Source organism: Hippopotamus amphibius, chromosome 9 (genome assembly GCF_030028045.1).
Source record: "Hippopotamus amphibius kiboko isolate mHipAmp2 chromosome 9, mHipAmp2.hap2, whole genome shotgun sequence".
Taxonomy (NCBI): domain Eukaryota; kingdom Metazoa; phylum Chordata; class Mammalia; order Artiodactyla; family Hippopotamidae; genus Hippopotamus; species Hippopotamus amphibius.
In genome coordinates, this window is record NC_080194.1 from 137,189,582 (window position 1) to 137,207,662 (window position 18,081).

Consider the following 18,081-nt stretch of genomic DNA (forward strand, 5'->3'; position numbering starts at 1 on the left):
CCCAAATCCCGTACTTCTCGAAGGGTTTCAGCAAAACACTTTTAAAGGCAAGGTGAGGGAGGGGCGTGGTTAGTTGTTGAAACTTCTTGGTATAGGAATCCTGTGTTTTTACATCTGTCCACATAGGTCAGGTCGCAATGTTCCTGTAAACCTCCAACAAGACAAACGTTATTCTCTGTTCTGCCACTTTTTATCTCTCTATGTGAATGGACTCTTAAAGGTCAGAGCCTTGAGAATGAGCTGCCTTGTATATTTCAGGCTACTGGCAACATCCTTTTACAAAAGAAGCAGAGGCAGCACAACTAAGCACAGGAAACAGAGCAGGAAGGTTAAGGGGAAAGGAACAGATCTAGGATGGAGTCGGATTTGTCCTTCCCTGTTACAGTCTCACAGCATTCTTTGTGACTTTGACTTATCTTTCAAAACACATATATCAATAAAACATATAAAGTCACTCATTTCCAGTCTTGGAATCCACCCTGTGAGCAGTGCCTCCTTGGCAAGTGGGGAAGTAGAAAGATGAAGCAGAAGAGGAAGGGAAAGAGTGAGTGGCTGTGGTCCTTCTGTGCCTCCACTGCTTTCTCACCCGCCTGCACCTTTTCTCAGGCTGGCGTCTCTCCCCAGACACCACGACACTCCACCTGCCTGCTCTCCACAGCCAATTCCAGTTCATCCTTCCACACTCAGTCCAGAGGAACCTCCTCCGTGAAGGGTTTCCTGCCCTCTCCAGGCTGAGTTTGCTGCCGCTCTGTGTCCCCTCATACTCACTGATACCCTTTCTCTAACCACAGCTTGTTGATTTAGCCCCTGTGTATTCTGTATCTCCTGCTGGACTCGTAAGTCCCTCAAGGGAAACTGGAACAGTCTGCCTACGTTTGAATCCGCCATTTCCTAGCTCCAAGACTTGGCAAGTCACTTAAACTCAGTTTCCTTATCTGTAAGATGGAAATAATCCTTCCTGCCTGGTTGTTTTTTTTTGTTTTTTTTTTTTTAATAAATTTGTTTATTTATTTATTGGCTGTGTTGGGTCTTCGTTGCTGCACATGGGCTTTCTCTAGTTGCGGTGAGCAGGGGCTACTCTTCGTTGTGGTGCGTGGGCCCCTCATTGCCATGGCTTCTCTTGTTGTGGAGCATGGGCTCTAGGTCCATGGGCTTCCGTAGTTGCAGCATATGGCTCAATAGTTGTGGCTCACGGGTTCTAAAGCGCAAGCTCAGTAGTTGCAGCACATGGATTTAGGTGCTCCGCAGCATGTGGGATCTTCCCGGAGCAGGGATCGAACCTGTGTCCCCTGCATTGGCAGGTGGATTCTTAACCACTGCGCCACCTAGGAAGCCCCCTGCCTGGTTTTGATGGTTAAAATTTGTAAAACACTTAATGCATGGGACATGTGTTCAGTAAATATGAGTTATATTAATAATTGAATAATAGTAATAATCATTATTACAATTACCATTATCTCTTTATTCCCAATGTCTAGCACAAAGCCCAGTATGCAGTAGGCACTCAGTCAATCAAATGGAACTGTGGTTAATACATTAACTGTGACTAATCTAGAACTCTGCTGTCCAGTACAATAGCTACCAGCTATATGTGGCTATTGAGAACTTAAAATGTGTCTAGTCCAGTTAAGATGTTCTGTAAGTATAAAATACATACCAGAGGTTGAAGACTTAGTATGGAAAACAGAAAGTAAAATATCTCATGAATAATATTTTATGTTGATTACATGTTGATATTATTTTGGATCTTTTAGGTTAAATAAAATATATTCTTAAAACTAATCTTGCCAGTTTATTTTTACTTTTTAAAATAAGATTGCAATAAAACTATCGTATAATCCAACATTTCCACTTCTGGGTATTTACCCTAAGAAAACAAAGACACTAATTCAAAAAGATATGGGAATTCCCTGGTGGTCCAGTGGTTAGGACTCCACGCTCTCACTGCCAAGGGCCAGGTGTTCAATCCCTGGGTGGGGAACTATGTTCACTGCAGCATTGTTTACAGTGGCCAAGGTATGGAAACAACTAAAGTGGCCATTGGTGGATTAATGAATAAAGATGTGGTATACACATCTCTTGTGTCACTGTGTCACATTTTGGTAATTCTTGCAATATTTCAAACTTTCTCATTATTACTTATGTTTGCTATGGTGATCTGTGATCAGTGATCTTAGACATTATTATTATAACTGTTTTTGTCTTGTATATTTTAATTAAGGGATGTACACTGGTTTTCTAGACATAATGTCACACACTTAATCGACTATAATATAGTGTAAATGTAACTTTTATATGCACTGGGAGACCAAAAAATTTGTACTGCTTGGTTTATTTCAGTATTTTCTTCATTGCAGTGGTTTAGAACTGAGCCTGAAATGTCTCCAAAGGTATGCCAATATTGCTAAGCCATTAAAAAAAAGAATGAAATCTTGCCATTTGTGACGACATGGATGAATCTAGAGGGTACTAGGCTTAGTGAAATGAATCAGACAAGAAAGACAAATACTGTATGATTTCACTTATATGTGGAATCTAAGAAAACAAATAGCAAATAAAACAGAAACAGACTCACAGGTGCAGAGAACAAACTGGTGGTGGCCAGAGGGGAGGTGAGTGAGGGGATGAACAAACTTCCAGCACAAGATAAAGTAGTCACGGGGCACGTAACATACAGCACAAGGAGTGCAGTCAGCAGTTCGGTAATGATTTTGCATGGTGATAGATGTTTCCTAGACGTAACACGGTCATCATTTCATTATTGTCACATCTTTAAATAATGTCAAATCAGCATGTTGTACACCTGAAACTAGCATAATATTGTCTGTCAATTATGCTTCCATAAATAAATACTTTAAAAAATAATAAGGTGAGACGGCAAGGAAATTTATTATTATTATTTTTTTATTATTTTTTTGGGGGTACACCAAGTTCAATCATCTGTTTTTATACACATATCCCCGTATTCCCTCCCTTCCTTGACTCCTCCCCTCCTCGAGTCCCCCCCACCCTCCCTGCCCCAGTCCTCTAAGGCATCTTCCATCCTCGAGTTGGACTCCCTTTGTTGTACAACTTCCCACTGACTATCTATTTTACAGTTGGTAGTATATATATGTCTGTGCTACTCTCTCGCTTCGTCTCAGTTTCCCCTTCACCCCCCGCCCCCTCCCATACCTCGAGTTCTCCTGTCCATTCTCTGTATCTGCGTCCTTGTTCTTGCCACTGAGTTCATCAGTACCATTTTTAGATTCCGTATATGTGAGTTAGCATACAATATTTGTCCTTCTCTTTCTGACTTACTTCACTCTGTATGACAGATTGTAGTTCTATCCACCTCATTACATATAGCTCCATCTCATCCCTTTTTATAGCTGAGTAATATTCCATTGTATATATATGCCACATCTTCTTTATCCATTCATTTGTTGATGGGCATTTAGGTTGCTTCCGTGTCCTGGCTATTGTACATAGTGCTGCAATAAGCATTATGGCACAAGTTTCTTTTGGGATTATGGTTTTCTTTGGATATATGCCCAGCAGTGGGATTACTGGATCATATGGTGGTTCTATTTGTAGTTTTTGAAGGAACCTCCAAATTGTTTTCCATAGTGGCTGTACCAACTTACAGTCCCACCAACAGTGCAGGAGAGTTCCCTTTTCTCCACACCCTCTCCAACATTTGTGGTTTCCAGACTTTGTGATGATGGCCATTCTGATTGGTGTGAGGTGATACCTCATTGTGGCTTTGACTTGCATTTCTCTGATGATTAGTGATGTTGAGCATCTTTTCATGTGTTTGTTGGCCATCTGTATATCTTCTTTGGAGAAATGTCTATTTAGGTCTTCTGCCCATTTGTGGATTGGGTTATTTGCTTTTTTGGTATTAAGTTGCATGAGCTGCTTGTATATTTTGGAGGTTAATCCTTTGTCCATTGTTTCATAGGCAACTATTTTTTCCCATTCTGAGGGTTGCCTTTTAGTCTTGTTTATGGTTTCTTTTGCTGTGCAAAAGCTTTTAAGTTTCATGAGGTCCCATTTGTTTATTCTTGATTTTATTTCCCTGATTCTAGGAGGTGGGTCCAAAAGGATCTTGCTTTGATGGATGTCATAGAGTGTTCTGCCTATGTTTTCCTCTAGGAGTTTGATAGTGTCTGGCCTTACATGTAGGTCTTTAATCCATTTGGAGTTTATTTTTGTGTATGGTGTTAGGAAGTGTTGTAATTTCATTCTTTTACATGTTGCTGTCCAATGTTCCCAGCACCACTTATTGAAGAGGCTGTCTTTTTTCCATTGTATACTCGTGCCTCCTTTGTCAAAGATAAGGTGCCCATGTGTGTTTGGGCTTACTTCTGAGTTCTCTATTCTATTCCACTGATCTTCCTTTCTGTTTTTGTGCCAGTACCATACTGTCTTGATCACTATGGCCTTGTAGTATAGTTTGAAGTCAGGAAGCCTGATTCCACCAACTCCATTTTTCCTTCTCAAGATTGCTTTGGCTATTCAGGGTCTTTTGCGTTTCCATACAAATCGTACGATTTCTTGCTCTAGTTCTGTGAAAAATGCCATTGGTAATTTGATCGGGATTGCATTGAATCTGTAAATTGCTTTGGGTAGTACAGTCATTTTCACGATGTTGATTCTTCCAATCCAGGAACATGGTATGTCCCTCCATCTGTTTGTGTCGTCTTTGATTTCTTTCATCAATGTCTTAAAGTTTTCTGCATACAGATCTTTTGCCTCCTTAGGCAGGTTTATTCCTAGGTATTTTATTCTTTTGGTTGCAGTGGTGAATGGGAGAGTTTCCTTAATTTCTCTTTCTGCTCTTCCGTTGTTAGTGTATAGGAATGCAAGAGATTTCTGTGCATTAATTTTGTATCCTGCTACTTTACTAAACTCATCAATTAGTGCTAGCAGTTTTCTGGTAGAGTCTTTAGGGTTTTCTATATATAATATCATGTCATCTGCAAAGAGTGACAATTTTACTTCTTCTTTTCCAATTTGTATTCCTTTTATTTCTTTTTCTTCTCTGATTGCTGTGGCTAAAACTTCCAAAACTATGTTGAATAATAGTGGTGAGAGTGGACACCCTTGTCTTGTTCCTGTTCTTAGAGGGAATTCTTCCAGTTTTTCCCCATTGAGAACGATGTTGGCTTTTGGTTTTTCATATATGGCTTTTATTATGTTGAGGTAATTTCCTTCTGTGCCCATTTTCTGGAGAGCTTTTATCATAAATGGATGTTGAACTTTGTCAAAAGCTTTATCTGCATCTATTGAGATAATCATATGGTTTTTATCCTTCAAGTTTTTGATATGATATATCACGTTGATTGATTTGTGTATATTGAAGAATCCTTGCATCCCAGGGATAAACCCCACTTGATCATGGTGTATGATTTTTTTAATGTGCTGTTGCAGTCTGTTAGCTAGTATTTTGTTGAGGATTTTTGCATCTATATTCATCAGTGATATTGGTCTGTAGTTTTCTTTTTTTGTGACATCTTTGCCTGGTTTTGGTATCAGGGTGATGGTAGCCTCGTAGAATGAGTTTGGGAGTGTTCCACCTTCTGCAATATTTTGGAAGAGTTTGAGAAGGATAGGTGTTAACTCTTCTTGAAATGTTTGATAGAATTCACCCGTGAACCCATCTGGCCCTGGGCTTTTGTGTGTTGGGAGATTTTTAATCACTGCCTCAATTTCCGTACTTGTGATTGGTCTGTTCATGGTTTCTATTTCTTCCTGGTTCAGTCTTGGAAGATTGTATTTTTCTAAGAATGTATCCATTTCTTCCAGGTTATCCAATTTATTGGCATATAGTTGCTTGTAGTAGTCTCTCACGATGTTGTATTTCTGAGGTGTCCGTTGTTACTTCTCCTTTTTCATTTCTAATTCTGTTGATTTGCATCTTCTCCCTTTTTTTCTTGATGAGTCTGGCTAATGGTTTGTCAATTTTGTTAATCTTCTCAAAGAACCAGCTTTTAGTTTTATTTATTTTTGCTATGGTTTCCTTCCTTTCTTTTTCATTTATTTCTGCTCTGATCTTTATGATTTCTTTCCTTCTGCTCACTTTGGGGTTTATTTGTTCTTCTTTCTCTAGTTGTTTTAGGTGTAAGGTTAGGTTGTTTATTCGGTAATTTTCTTGTTTCTTAAGGTAGGACTGTATTGCTATAAACTTCCCTCTTAGAACTGCTTTTGCTGCGTCCCATAGGTTTTGGGTTGTTGTGTTTTCGTTGTCATTTGTTTCTAGATATTTTTTGATTTCCTCTTTGATTTCTTTAGTGATTCCTTGGTTGTTTAAGAGTGAATTGTTTAGCCTCCATGTGTTTGTATTTTTTGCAGTTTTTTTCCTGTAATCGATATCTAGTCTCATGGCATTGTGGTCTGAGAAGATGCTTGATATGATTTCAATTTTCTTGAATTTGCTGAGGTTTGATTTGTGACCCAAGATGTGATCTATCCTGGAAAATGTTCCGTGTGCACTTGAGAAGAAAGTGTAGTCTGTCGTTTTTGGATGGAATGTCCTATAAATATCAATTAAGTTGAGATGGTCTAATGTGTCATTTAAAGCTTGTGTGTCTTTATTTATTTTCTGTTTGGATGATCTGTCCATTGATGTAAGTGGGGTGTTCAAGTCTCCCACTATTATTGTGTTACTGTCGATGTTCCCTTTTATAGCTATTAGCATTTGCCTTATGTATTGAGGTGCTCCTATATTGGGGGCATAGATATTTACCATTGTGATATGTTCTTCTTGAATGGATCCCTTGATCATTATGTAGTGTCCTTCCTTGTCTCTTTTAATAGTCTTTACTTTCAAGTCTAATTTGTCTGATATGAGTATTGCTACTCCAGCTTTCTTTTGACTTCCATTTGCATGGAATATCTTTTTCCATCCCTTTACTTTCAGTCTATATGTATCCCTTGGTCTGAAGTGGGTTTCTTGTAGGCAGCATATAGAAGGGTCTTGTTTTTGTATCCATTCAGCCAGTATGTGTCTTTTGGTTGGAGCATTTAATCCATTTACATTTAAAGTGATTATTGACATGTGTGTTCCAGTTACCATTTTCTTAATTGTTTTGGGTTTGTATTTGTAGGTGTTTTCCTTTTCTTGTGTTTCCTACTTAGAGAAGTTCCTTTAGCAGTTGTTGTAAGGCTGGTTTGGTGGTGCTGAATTCTCTTAACTTTTGCTTGTCTGGAAAGCTTTTGATTTCTCTGTCAGATTTGAATGAGATTCTTGCTGGGTAGAGTATTCTTGGCTGTAGGTTTCTCTCTTTCAGGACTTTCAGTATATCCTGCCATTCCCTTCTGGCCTGCAGAGTTTCTGTGGAAAGGTCAGCTGTTATCCTTATGGGTTTTCCCTTATATGTTGTTTGTTGCTTTTCTCTTGCTGCTTTTAATATTTTTTCTTTGTGTTTAATTGTCATTAGTTTGATTAATATGTGTCTTGGTGTATTTCTCCTTGGGTTTATTCTGTATGGGACTCTCTGTGCTTCTTGGACTTGGTTAATTATTTCCTTTCCCATGTTGGGGAAGTTTTCCACTATAACCTCTTCAAATATTTTCTCAGATCCTTTCTTGTTTTCTTCTTCTTCTGGGATGCCTATAATTCGAATGTTGGTACACTTAATGTTATCACTGAGGTCTCTGAGACTGTCTTCTATTCTTTTCATTCTTTTTTCCTTTTCCTGCTCTGTGGCGTTTATTTCCCCCATTCTATCTTCCAACTCACTTATTCGTTCTTCTGCCTCAGTCATTCTGCTGCTTATAGCATCTAGAGTATTTTTAATTTCAGTTATTTTGTTATCCATTGCTGTTTGTTTTTCTGAGTTCTTATGAACTGTTTCTTGTACTTTCTCTATTTTGTTATCGAGATTTTGTATCATTTTTACTATCATTACTCTAAATTCTTTTTCAGGCATTTTTCCTATTTCCTCCTCATTTATTTGGTCTTGTGGGTTTTTTTCCTGCTCCTTTGCCTGCATGGTGTTTCTTTGTTTCCTCATGGTTGTCCAAACTTTTGGGGTTGCTTGTCCTGGCGATAGAGGTGTTTATAGAAGACTGTCCAAGCCTCAGACTAATGTCCAAGTATTGGATTAAACAAATATTAAGTCTAGGAAACACATACAAGTATAAGACACACAATTACTGAATCCATTAGGACATAAGGCTCTAGAAAGACCTGACAGAACCCCATTGTGCCATCAGATATTCAAAGAGAAACCCAACAGAAATTGACAACTGAAACAGAACAAATCAGAGACAAAAGCAAAAGCAAACAAACAAACAGATAACACCTTACACATACAAACATTAATCCAGGGAGATTTTGTAAGCTAGGATCAAATATAGAAAAGAGCCAGAGTACCACCAGAGAGAATGGAGATTCTCAGAATGTAATTAGACAACTGTACTAAGAACTAAGATAAAGACAAAAACCTAATATGAAATACCAAGGCAGTGCGTCATCTGGAGAATAGAGCAAGGCGTCTGAGCAGACCGATAGTGTTGCTTATATGTATGTTAAGATAAAATAAACTAAAATTGGCTGGAAGAAAGGGGAACAAAAGAGCATAATGTGGTTGGAAATATACAAATAAAAAGAAAGGAATAGAAATGTATAAAAGGGATGAAAGGAAAGTATGAGAGATATATTGTCCATACTACCAAAAACTTAGCTAGATATAGAAGTATATAAAAAGGCAAAAAAAAAAAAAAGAATAAAAAGTATCATTAAAAAATTATGTTATAAAACTTGTAGATCCCTTAGGGCTAAGATCGTATTTAGTAAAGAAAAAAAAAAAAAGAGAAAGAGAAAAAGAAAAAAAAAAATCCAGAACTGATCCCAGAATGGAGCAGTTCAATAGGTATTGATACTACTATTTCTGTTTCCTTAGCATCTCAGCTGTAAGTTGGCAAGGAAATTTAAAAGTACACATGTGATTTCATCATATTTCTTCTTTTCTTTTTTAAAGGTTTATTTTATTATTTATTTATTTATTTATTCATTTATTTATTATTTTTGGCTGCGTTGGGTCTCCTTTGCTGCTGTGCGTGGGCTTTCTCTAGTTGTGGCGAGTGGGGGCTACTCTTCCTTGTGGTGCATGGGCTTCTCATTGCAGTGGCTTCTCTTGTTGCGGAGCACGGGCTCTAGGTGTGCGGGCTTCAGTAGTTGTGGCTTGAGGGCTCTGGAGCGCAGGCTCAGTAGTTGCGTAGCACAGGCTTAGTTGCTCTTGGCATTTGGGATCTTCCCGGACCAGGGATCAAACCCATGTCCCCTGCATTGGCAGGCGGATTCTTAACCACTGCGCCACCAGGGAAGCCCCCTCATATTTCTACTGAAGAGCACAGATCTAGAATGTTCTCGGCCTACCATTAGTATAGCAAACCTTCACCCAACCTCATTTACTCTCAAATATTACATAAGCTTTAGGAGTATAATTTGTTTAGAACAATGATTCATTTAGAATCAAAAGTACATCCAGGTGGCTTGTAAAGGATTTTCCTTGCAGGGTTAACAGGCTAATGTGTAGAAGTAAGTAGAAAGGGAACTAAAGCTTTGCGGGAATTTTCCAGGTTCGCTGTGATCCTGAGATTCAAGAATTGCGTCAGTGGCAGAAGAAACTGCGTGAGGACAAGCACATTCGCCAGCGAGTTCAAATTTTCTGGGCCAAACAAGAACAAAAAGGTCAGTTGTTTGATTCACAGTCCTTGGTTTATTCAGAAAAAGCCTGAGTCTTACCCCAGGCTCAAGAAAGAAGCCCTCTGAGGTTTTATAAAGTCCTTATGTCTGCACGGAACTCCACTGGGGTAGGGGAGGTGTTGGCATGTTAAGATTCAGCTCTGGAATGACAGCTGATGCAATATAATTGACACGGCCATTCCCCTCGCTCAGGGACACGTTCAGTGTCATCCCGTGTCTGCAGGTCTCTTTTCTTAGCTACAAGACAGCAAGAATAACCCATCGTTTTGGAAACACAGTGCCTATCAATGTGATGGGTAGTTACTCTTCTAAGCTGTTGATTGTGTGTCTGAACTCAAGTGGTGTTTTATGCCGTCCCCTCCCCTTTTCTGAGAAATTAAACACATACACACATTGAAGTACTAAGAATAACAGAACAAGCACCCGTCCCCTGTCATGTGCAAGTGTCACCATTTTGTCCTATTTGCTTCCCTTCTTTTTTTATTTTTAAACTTTGTTACTACATATTTGTGGTAGGAAAATTAGAAAAACATTAGCCAAAAAGGGGGAAAAAAATCAGAAATCTCACCACTATTAAAATTTTTGTGCACATCCTGCTATACTTTTTCAGTACAAAAAGATGCAAATAAATATATATTCATATGTTGTTAAAAATGGGTTTTTACATTCTGTTACATGTGCATCTGTACCTCCTGTTACATCATCTACCCTGTCACTGAGCATGCTCAGAACGTCATTCTGGTCAGCACTAGAGAGTGGCATCATGATATTTAATGGCTGCGTGGGATGGATTTAGCATCACTGATTTCACCAACAACAAGGAATGAGATTCATGATGTATTATCAAGTGGGAAAAAATTGCAGAACCATAAATTTTCATCCATATTAAAAATATATACATGGAAACAGATGTCTAAACAGCCTGAAAGAAAACATTAATGGTAGTTACCTTTAGGAACTAGGACTAGGGGGAATCTTGCAGTTTTGGAATCTTTTAAATAAGCACAGTACTTTACAATTATGAAAACCAATGGAAAAAAATGATGATACCTACCTCGGCAGGCTACAGGCCATCGTACTCTCACCATCCATGCTCTGACCTCCCCATCCGTCCCCGTCCCCTTTCACTAGGCTGCAGCCCCTCCAGCCTCCAGCCTTTCTTGTTCTGCCACATGCCAACGCCTTCCTTACCTCTGGGACTCTGCACTTTCTTTCCCTTTCCTGCCACATCATCCTTCCCCGCTCCTGTGCAGCCCCTCCTTCTCACCCTGCAGGCCGGTGGGCGTTACCCTCGGAGGGGCCTTCCCCAGTGGCCCTGCCTAAGGGGACCAGGAACAGTACTGAGCAACCTCAACACAGTGGAATCTAAACAAAAGTTGTCTTTTTTGCCCAGAAACTGTCTTCAACCCTGTTCTCTCGAATCTCTCTTTCCAGTTCCTTCATGGCATGTTGGTTGGATTTCATGTCTTTTAAGTATGTTCTGATTTCATAAACTCCAGTCTACTTAAAAATCTCAATCTCAGATCCAATTTAATGCTTACTCACCTGCCTCTGCTCTGCCTCAGTGGGGTTGGGACTGGGGGAAAGAACTGTCTGATGTCTCACACCTCTACCCTTTCCTCTTCTAAGCGCTTGGCTCCTTCAGGGGGTGTGAGTGTGGGGAGGGACAGCCAAGGGGCCTCTTCTCTGCACTTCGCGTTGTGATCCTCTCTTGGTTGCTGCTCCTGTGGCCGAGACTGCGTGGCCACCGTGTCCTGTGGGCTGGCACCCCCGTGCTGGCTCTCTGACTCCTGCGTTTCCTACGAGCTCTTCCTCGGGGGAGACAGCATGTGGCAGAGCCCCCTGTGAGGATCTGGCGCTGACTCTCCCTCTTCCACCACCACCCATACCCCACCTCTGCCAGTTCACTCCCAGCCTTCTGCTCCTGGGGTCTCCTCACCCCGAGGCCAGCCCTCTCGGGTGGGGCGATGGGAAGATAGTTCAGATTACCTCCCCGTGTCCACTTGATGCAGAGGAAACCAGTGGTGGACGTGCAGACTTTTCCCCTGCCCCCCTTTCCCCACCCCAGCATGTCTCCCCAGTTCACCCTGAATCTGCTCTAACTGGCACAGTAGAGTGAAGTGTATGTAAATCTACTCTTAAAGGAGATGACCAACCACATAGTGAAATGCCCAGACTTCTCTGGTGGTGCAGTGGTTAAGAATCTGCCTGCCAATACAGGGGACACGGGTTCGAGCCCTGGTCCAGGAAGATCCCACATGCCGAGGAACAACTAAACCTGTGCGCCACAACTACTGAGCCTGAGCTCTAGAGCCCGAGAGCTACAATAACTGAGCCTATGTGCCACAACTACTGAAGCCCACGCTCCTAGAGCCCATGCTCCACAACAAGAGAAACCACCGCAGTGAGAAGCCTGCGCACTGCATCGAAGAGTAGCCCCTGCTCGCTGCAACTAGAGAAAACCCACGCCCAGCAACGAAGACCCAACTCAGCCAAGAAAAAGGGGGAGAGAGAGAGAGAGAGAAATTCCCCCAATCTTTTTGTGTTGTTCTCTTGGCTCTTCCCTCCTTGCCTCAGGACTTGGGTGGGGGAAGCACCCACGCTTGTCTAAGAGAGGAAAGCACAGTACTCTCCTTTAGGCCAGCAATTTTCAATCTTTTTAGACTGTGAACCCGTAAGAAATAGTTTTATGTCACAATCTAGTACATATGAATATACAGATGGTTTCATATATACATAGCTAAAACAAAAGTTTTATGAAAAAATTACCTTATTATGTGTAATGCCCTTTGGTATTCTAGTCTACTGGGTTTTTTACTTTGTCAGTACTGGACATGGCACAGTAAATCTATGTCACGGCTGCTGATGTGTTTGAAACATATGGCGTTGTTCACTGCTCCACGGTGCCTACAATTTCTCCCCCTTTCCTCCCCTTGGTCATCAGCTTAGGTGATGGTTGGACCCTTCTTTATAAACAATATTCTCAATATTGGCTGCATATTTGAATCACCTTGGGAGCTTTCTGAAAATACTAATGCTATTGGCTGAAAACCCTGGAAGCAATGAGCATTCCTAGTGCCCAGATCTTGGTTTCTAAGTACCCCTCATTCCAAATAGAATTAGGTGATTTTTTTGAGAAATGGTTGATTCCAGGGATAGGGCAAGGAAAGTAGAAGATGAACCTAGAACATCTTTTGCCAGAAAATGAAGAAGGCTGAAGAAAACAATGGGAGTGTGGGAAAGAACACAGGCTCCAGCTTGAAGGGAGTCTCATGGGCAAATCTGGCACAATTTAAGCATCAAAATCAACACCGAAATTTAAGGGTCAATATTAACAGTGACAGTAACGAACTCATTGACTACAATAAAAATCCAAATGTCCATATGGATACAAAATAAACAAACAAATAAATGTGGGAGAAGAGGAAGCTTTTCTCCCACATTAGACGGCTAACTAATACATTTAAAAGGTATAATGACATTTAAAATCACCATTTTGTAATCATATTAGTAAGTTAATTGGCTCAGGCAAGAAGCATCAATAGATGTTAAACCACTGAGTGAAAGTTTGATGAGGAATATGATATTCATAGTCTCAAAACACCTCTTCACAAAATAGTCACTAACACGAAGCGGAAAACAATAACGTTGCATTAGAGAAACCTGGCAGACCTACCTTAACCAAGCGTTGAAGATTACTGTTACCAATAATGGGACAAACTGACATCACATGGCTTCTGGTATGAGGTCCTGAGGAAGACACACACATCACACACGCTTATGCGCAACTCCTGTAAAAAGTGCATAACTTGGATGTAATCATGAGGAAACATCAGATCAACCCAGATTGAGGACACACTCCAAAATAACTGCTTGAGCTTTCCAGAAATGCCGCTGTCAAGAAAGACAAAGATTAAAGGAGACCAATGAGATGTGACAGCTGAATGCTGTGTGTGACCTTAGATTGGATCTTGGATGGGGGAAATTCTATAAAAGACATTACTGAGACAATTAGCAACTTTGAGTGTGGGCTTTGTATTAGATAGTAGTACGTAGCACTACTAAGTCTCCTGATTTTGATCAATGTTCTTGGGCTCTATAAGAAACCTTCTCGTTCTTTTTTTTTTTTAATAAATTTATGTATTTATTTATTTATTTGGCTGTGTTGGGTCTTCATTTCTGTGTGTGGGCTTTCTCTAGTTGTAGTGAGCGGGGGCTATTCTTCATTGTTGTGTGCGGGCTTCTCATTGTGGTGGCTTCTCTTGTTGTGGAGCATGGGCTCTAGGCACGTGGGCTTCAGTAGTTGTGGCACGCAGGCTCAGCAGTTGTGGCTCATGGGCTCAAGAGCACAGGCTCAGTAGTTGTGGAGCATGGGGTTAGCTGCTCCGTGGCATGTGGGATCTTACTGGACCAGGGCTCGAACCTGTGTCCCCTGCATTGGCAGGCAATTCTTAACCACTGCGCCACCAGGGAAGTCCAGAAACCTCATTCTTAAGATGCATACTGAAGGTTTTTGGGATCAAGAAATATGATATGCAGCTTAATCTCCAATGATTCAGAAAAAAATTTGTAACACACTGGCATGCATATGTATACACACAGAGAGAAAATGATCCAGTATAAACAATGGTGAATCTGAGAGTTCTTTAGATGATGATTGCAACTTTTCTGTAATTTCAAAATTATAAGTTAAAAAAATACCAGTGCCTCGCCAACAATGAGAGATCAGAAAGAGAAATTAAGGAAACAATCCCATTCACCATTGCAACAAAAAGAATAAAATACCTAGGAATAAACCTAACCAAGGAGGTAAAAGACCTGTACTCAGAAAACTATAAGACACTCATGAAAGAAATCAAAGAAGACACAAACAGATGGAGGGACATACCATGTTCTTGGATTGGAAGAATCAACATTGTGAAAATGACTATACTACCCAAAGCAATTTACAGATTCAGTGCAGTCCCGATCAAATTACCAATGGCATCTTTCACAGAACTAGAACAAGAAATTTTACGATTTGTATGGAAATGCAAAAGACCCCGAATAGCCAAAGCAATCTTGAGAAGGAAAGACAGAGTTGGTGGAATTATGCTTCCTGACTTCAGGCTATACTACAAGGCTACAGTGATCAAGACAGTATGGTACTGGCACAAAAACAGAAATATAGATCAATGGAACGGGATAGAAAGCCCAGAGATAAACTACAGTCAACTCATCTATGACAAAGGAGGCAAGGATATACAATGGAGAAAAGGCAGCCTCTTCAATAAGTGGTGCTGGGAAAACTGGACAGCTACATGTAAAAGAATGAAATTAGAACACTTCCTAACACCATACACAAAAATAAACTCAAAATGGATTAAAGACCTAAATGTAAGGCCAGGCACTATAAAACTCCTAGAGGAAAACAGAGGAAGAACACTCTTTGATGTAAATAACAGCGAGATCTTTTTTGATCCACCCCCTAGAATAATGGAAATAAAAACAAAAATAAATAAGTGGGACCTAATGAAACTTCAAAGCTTCTGCACAGCAAAGGAAACTATAAGCAAGACGAAAAGACAACCCTCAGAATGGGAAAAAATATTTGCAAATGAATCAACAGACAGAAGATTAATCTCCAAAATATATAAGCAGTTCATCCAGCTCAATATCAAAAAAATAAACAACCCAATCAAAAAATGGGCAGAAGACCTAAATAGGCATTTCTCCAAAGAAGACATAGGGATGGCCAAAAGGCACATGAAAAGTTGCTCAACATCACTCATTATTAGAGAAATGCAAATCAAAACGACAATGAGGTTTCTAACCTCACATCGGTTAGAATGGGCATCATCAGAAAATCTACAAACAGTAAATGCTGGAGAGGGTGTGGAGAAAAAGGAACGCTCTTGCATTGCTGGTGGGAATGTAAATTCATACAGCCACTGTGGAAAACAGTATGGAGGTTCCTTGCAAAACTAAAAATAGAACTACCATATGATCCAGCAATCCCACTACTGGGCATATACCCAGAGAACACCATAATTCAGAAAGACACATGCACTCCAATGTTCATTGCAGCACTATTTACAATAGACAGGACATGGAAGCAACCTAAATGTCCATCAACAGATGAATGGATAAAGAAGATGTGGTACATACATACAATGGAATATTACTCAGCTGTAAAAAGCAATGAAACTGGGACATTTGTAGAGACATGGATGGACCTAGAGACTGTCATACAGAGTGAAGTGAGTCAGAAAGAGAAAAACAAATATCGTATATTAACACATATATGTGGACTATAGAACAATGGTACAAATCCACCGGTTTGCAAGGCAGAAATAGAGACACAGATGTAGAGAACAAACATATGGACACCAAGTGGGGAAAGCGGGGAGGGTTGGGAGGGGAACGAATTGGGAGACTGGGATACCAAATTGTACACTCTAAATATATGCAGTTTATTGTTAAAAATAAAAAAGTTAAAAAAAAAATATCAGTGCCTCATCTCCAGAAATTCCATCTTGGTGGGGATGGGCCCTGGGCAGCCGTGTTACTGTTGTTTCCCCAGTTCTAATGGTCAGCCAGAGCTGAGACCCCAGGAGGTGCTAGATCCCCAGTGGTTTGTGTCCTCTTTAAGATGTTGAGTCCTCTAGGCCAGAGTGTCCTGCTGATGCATGATCGGACCTCCGTTATTTACTTACTTGGCAGTTATATGCCTTGCTCACTAAGTGTAAGCTCCATGAGGACGAAGCCCTCATCCCAGTACAGTGCCTGGCGCGAAGTGAGGACCAAATAAATTTTGGTTGAATGAATAAGTAAGGGAATGAATGAATGAACGGAGTTCTGAGGCTCGTATGGGTCCACATACAGACAGAGCCTAGTGCAGAGCAGGGGCTCATCAAATTGGCGGTCTTAGCATCCCTTGTTAAGAAGCAGCTTGAGCTGTAACTGTTTGGCAGGCTTGTGCGTGTACAACTGCTGGTTCATTTCACTTAAAATTGAGAAACAGTCAGGGCTGTAATCAGTTTAAAGGTCAGGACAAGTGCCTCAGCATGCCTATTTATTTCTGTTGTTACTTATTTTTTGAGTTGCTTCGCCATTGGTTCGCTCATTGGCTTGGCTTGCTATCTACACAGCAGGGAGCACAGGCTGGATTTGACTCGGTAATGTAGCCAGCAGTGGAGGGCAGAGTGAAAGTGGTCCCATCGTGGCCACCTGCTGCCCACGTCCCTTGCCACCTTTCCACCTTCCGAGGGTGCCAGAAAGAGTGGTGCTTTCCAAACAAGATGAGGTTTTCAGTAAATGCCCCAAGGTGAAATCAGCGGTAAATTTCCCACTTACGATGAGACTGTAAAATGGCCCTCAGAAACAAAGCCAGTTCTAAACACTGTCCCCAGATCTGTGGTCAGTTTGGAAGGAAGTCAATACAGCACAGTCGGTAAAGGACTGGGTTTTGGAGTTGGCCAGACCTGCCCTTGGAATCCTTCTAGTGATCTAGTTAACTTCATTAAGCCTCAGTATTCCCATGTGCAAGATGGGACTAAGAGTCCTGTCTCACACAGTTGTTAAAGGATTGCAAGAGATGATCTTTGGAATAAGGCCTGGCACATAGTTCCCATACATGTTGGTTATTGTCATTATTAAAATATCTCTGTGCTTCAAGCAATTTTGTATTGATTTCCTCCACTAGACTCAAATTCCACGGGGTTCCATGTGGAGACTGTGTGTCTTATTCATAAGCTCTCCCCACACCTAGCACAGAGCCTGGCACAGGGCAGGTGGTCTGTACATACTTGATGGATGGAGCTCTGGGGGTTTCATTTTATAGATGAATAAGTTGAGGCCCAGGAAGGTCGAGGGCTTGCCAAGGTCACACAGCCAAGGAGGGCCTAGGGCTGGGGCTCAGGCTCACCCTTTCTCTGTCCCGTGTTCTGACACATCCCGGAGGAGAGGTGCAGAGAAACAAGACACTCAGACCCAAACCTCTCAGGAATCCTCGTGAACATGACCTATGGTTTCTTGCTGTTTGTGTTTGCATTGGCTGAAGCCCTCAGGCAGGGGCTGAATTGCCAGGAGCAGGGTACAACCTGCTGCCCATCAAATGAAGCAGAACTTTTTGTTCCCTTCAGGTGTCACCTAGTTGAATCATTTTGTTAAGTTCGTGCACAGAGTTACTTCCTGTTTTAAACCTTATGAATCTGGGTAGTGTGGAGGTTTCAAAAATCAATTCTGCCTCCCCACCCTGAGCCAAGGTGACATTGTAATTAGACCCCAGAGAGCTCTGATGAAGCAATTAAAAAAATGTATTTATTTGACTGCATCAGGTCTTAGTTGCGGCACATAGGATCTTTCTTGGCATGTAGGATCTTTCCTTGTGGCTGTAGAACACA

General features: G+C 40.9%; 1 protein-coding gene across 3 annotated transcripts in view; it reads left to right on the top strand.

Moving 5' to 3' along the window:
- Positions 1-18,081, top strand: part of IQCK (IQ motif containing K) — a 142,389-nt gene that overhangs the window by 89,448 nt on the left and 34,860 nt on the right. For all 3 annotated transcript variants that reach the window (XM_057748090.1, XM_057748089.1, XM_057748092.1), the window contains one exon: positions 9,571-9,682. In XM_057748090.1, coding sequence (XP_057604073.1) covers positions 9,571-9,682 — 112 coding nt within the window. The remainder of the gene's footprint in view (positions 1-9,570; positions 9,683-18,081) is intronic.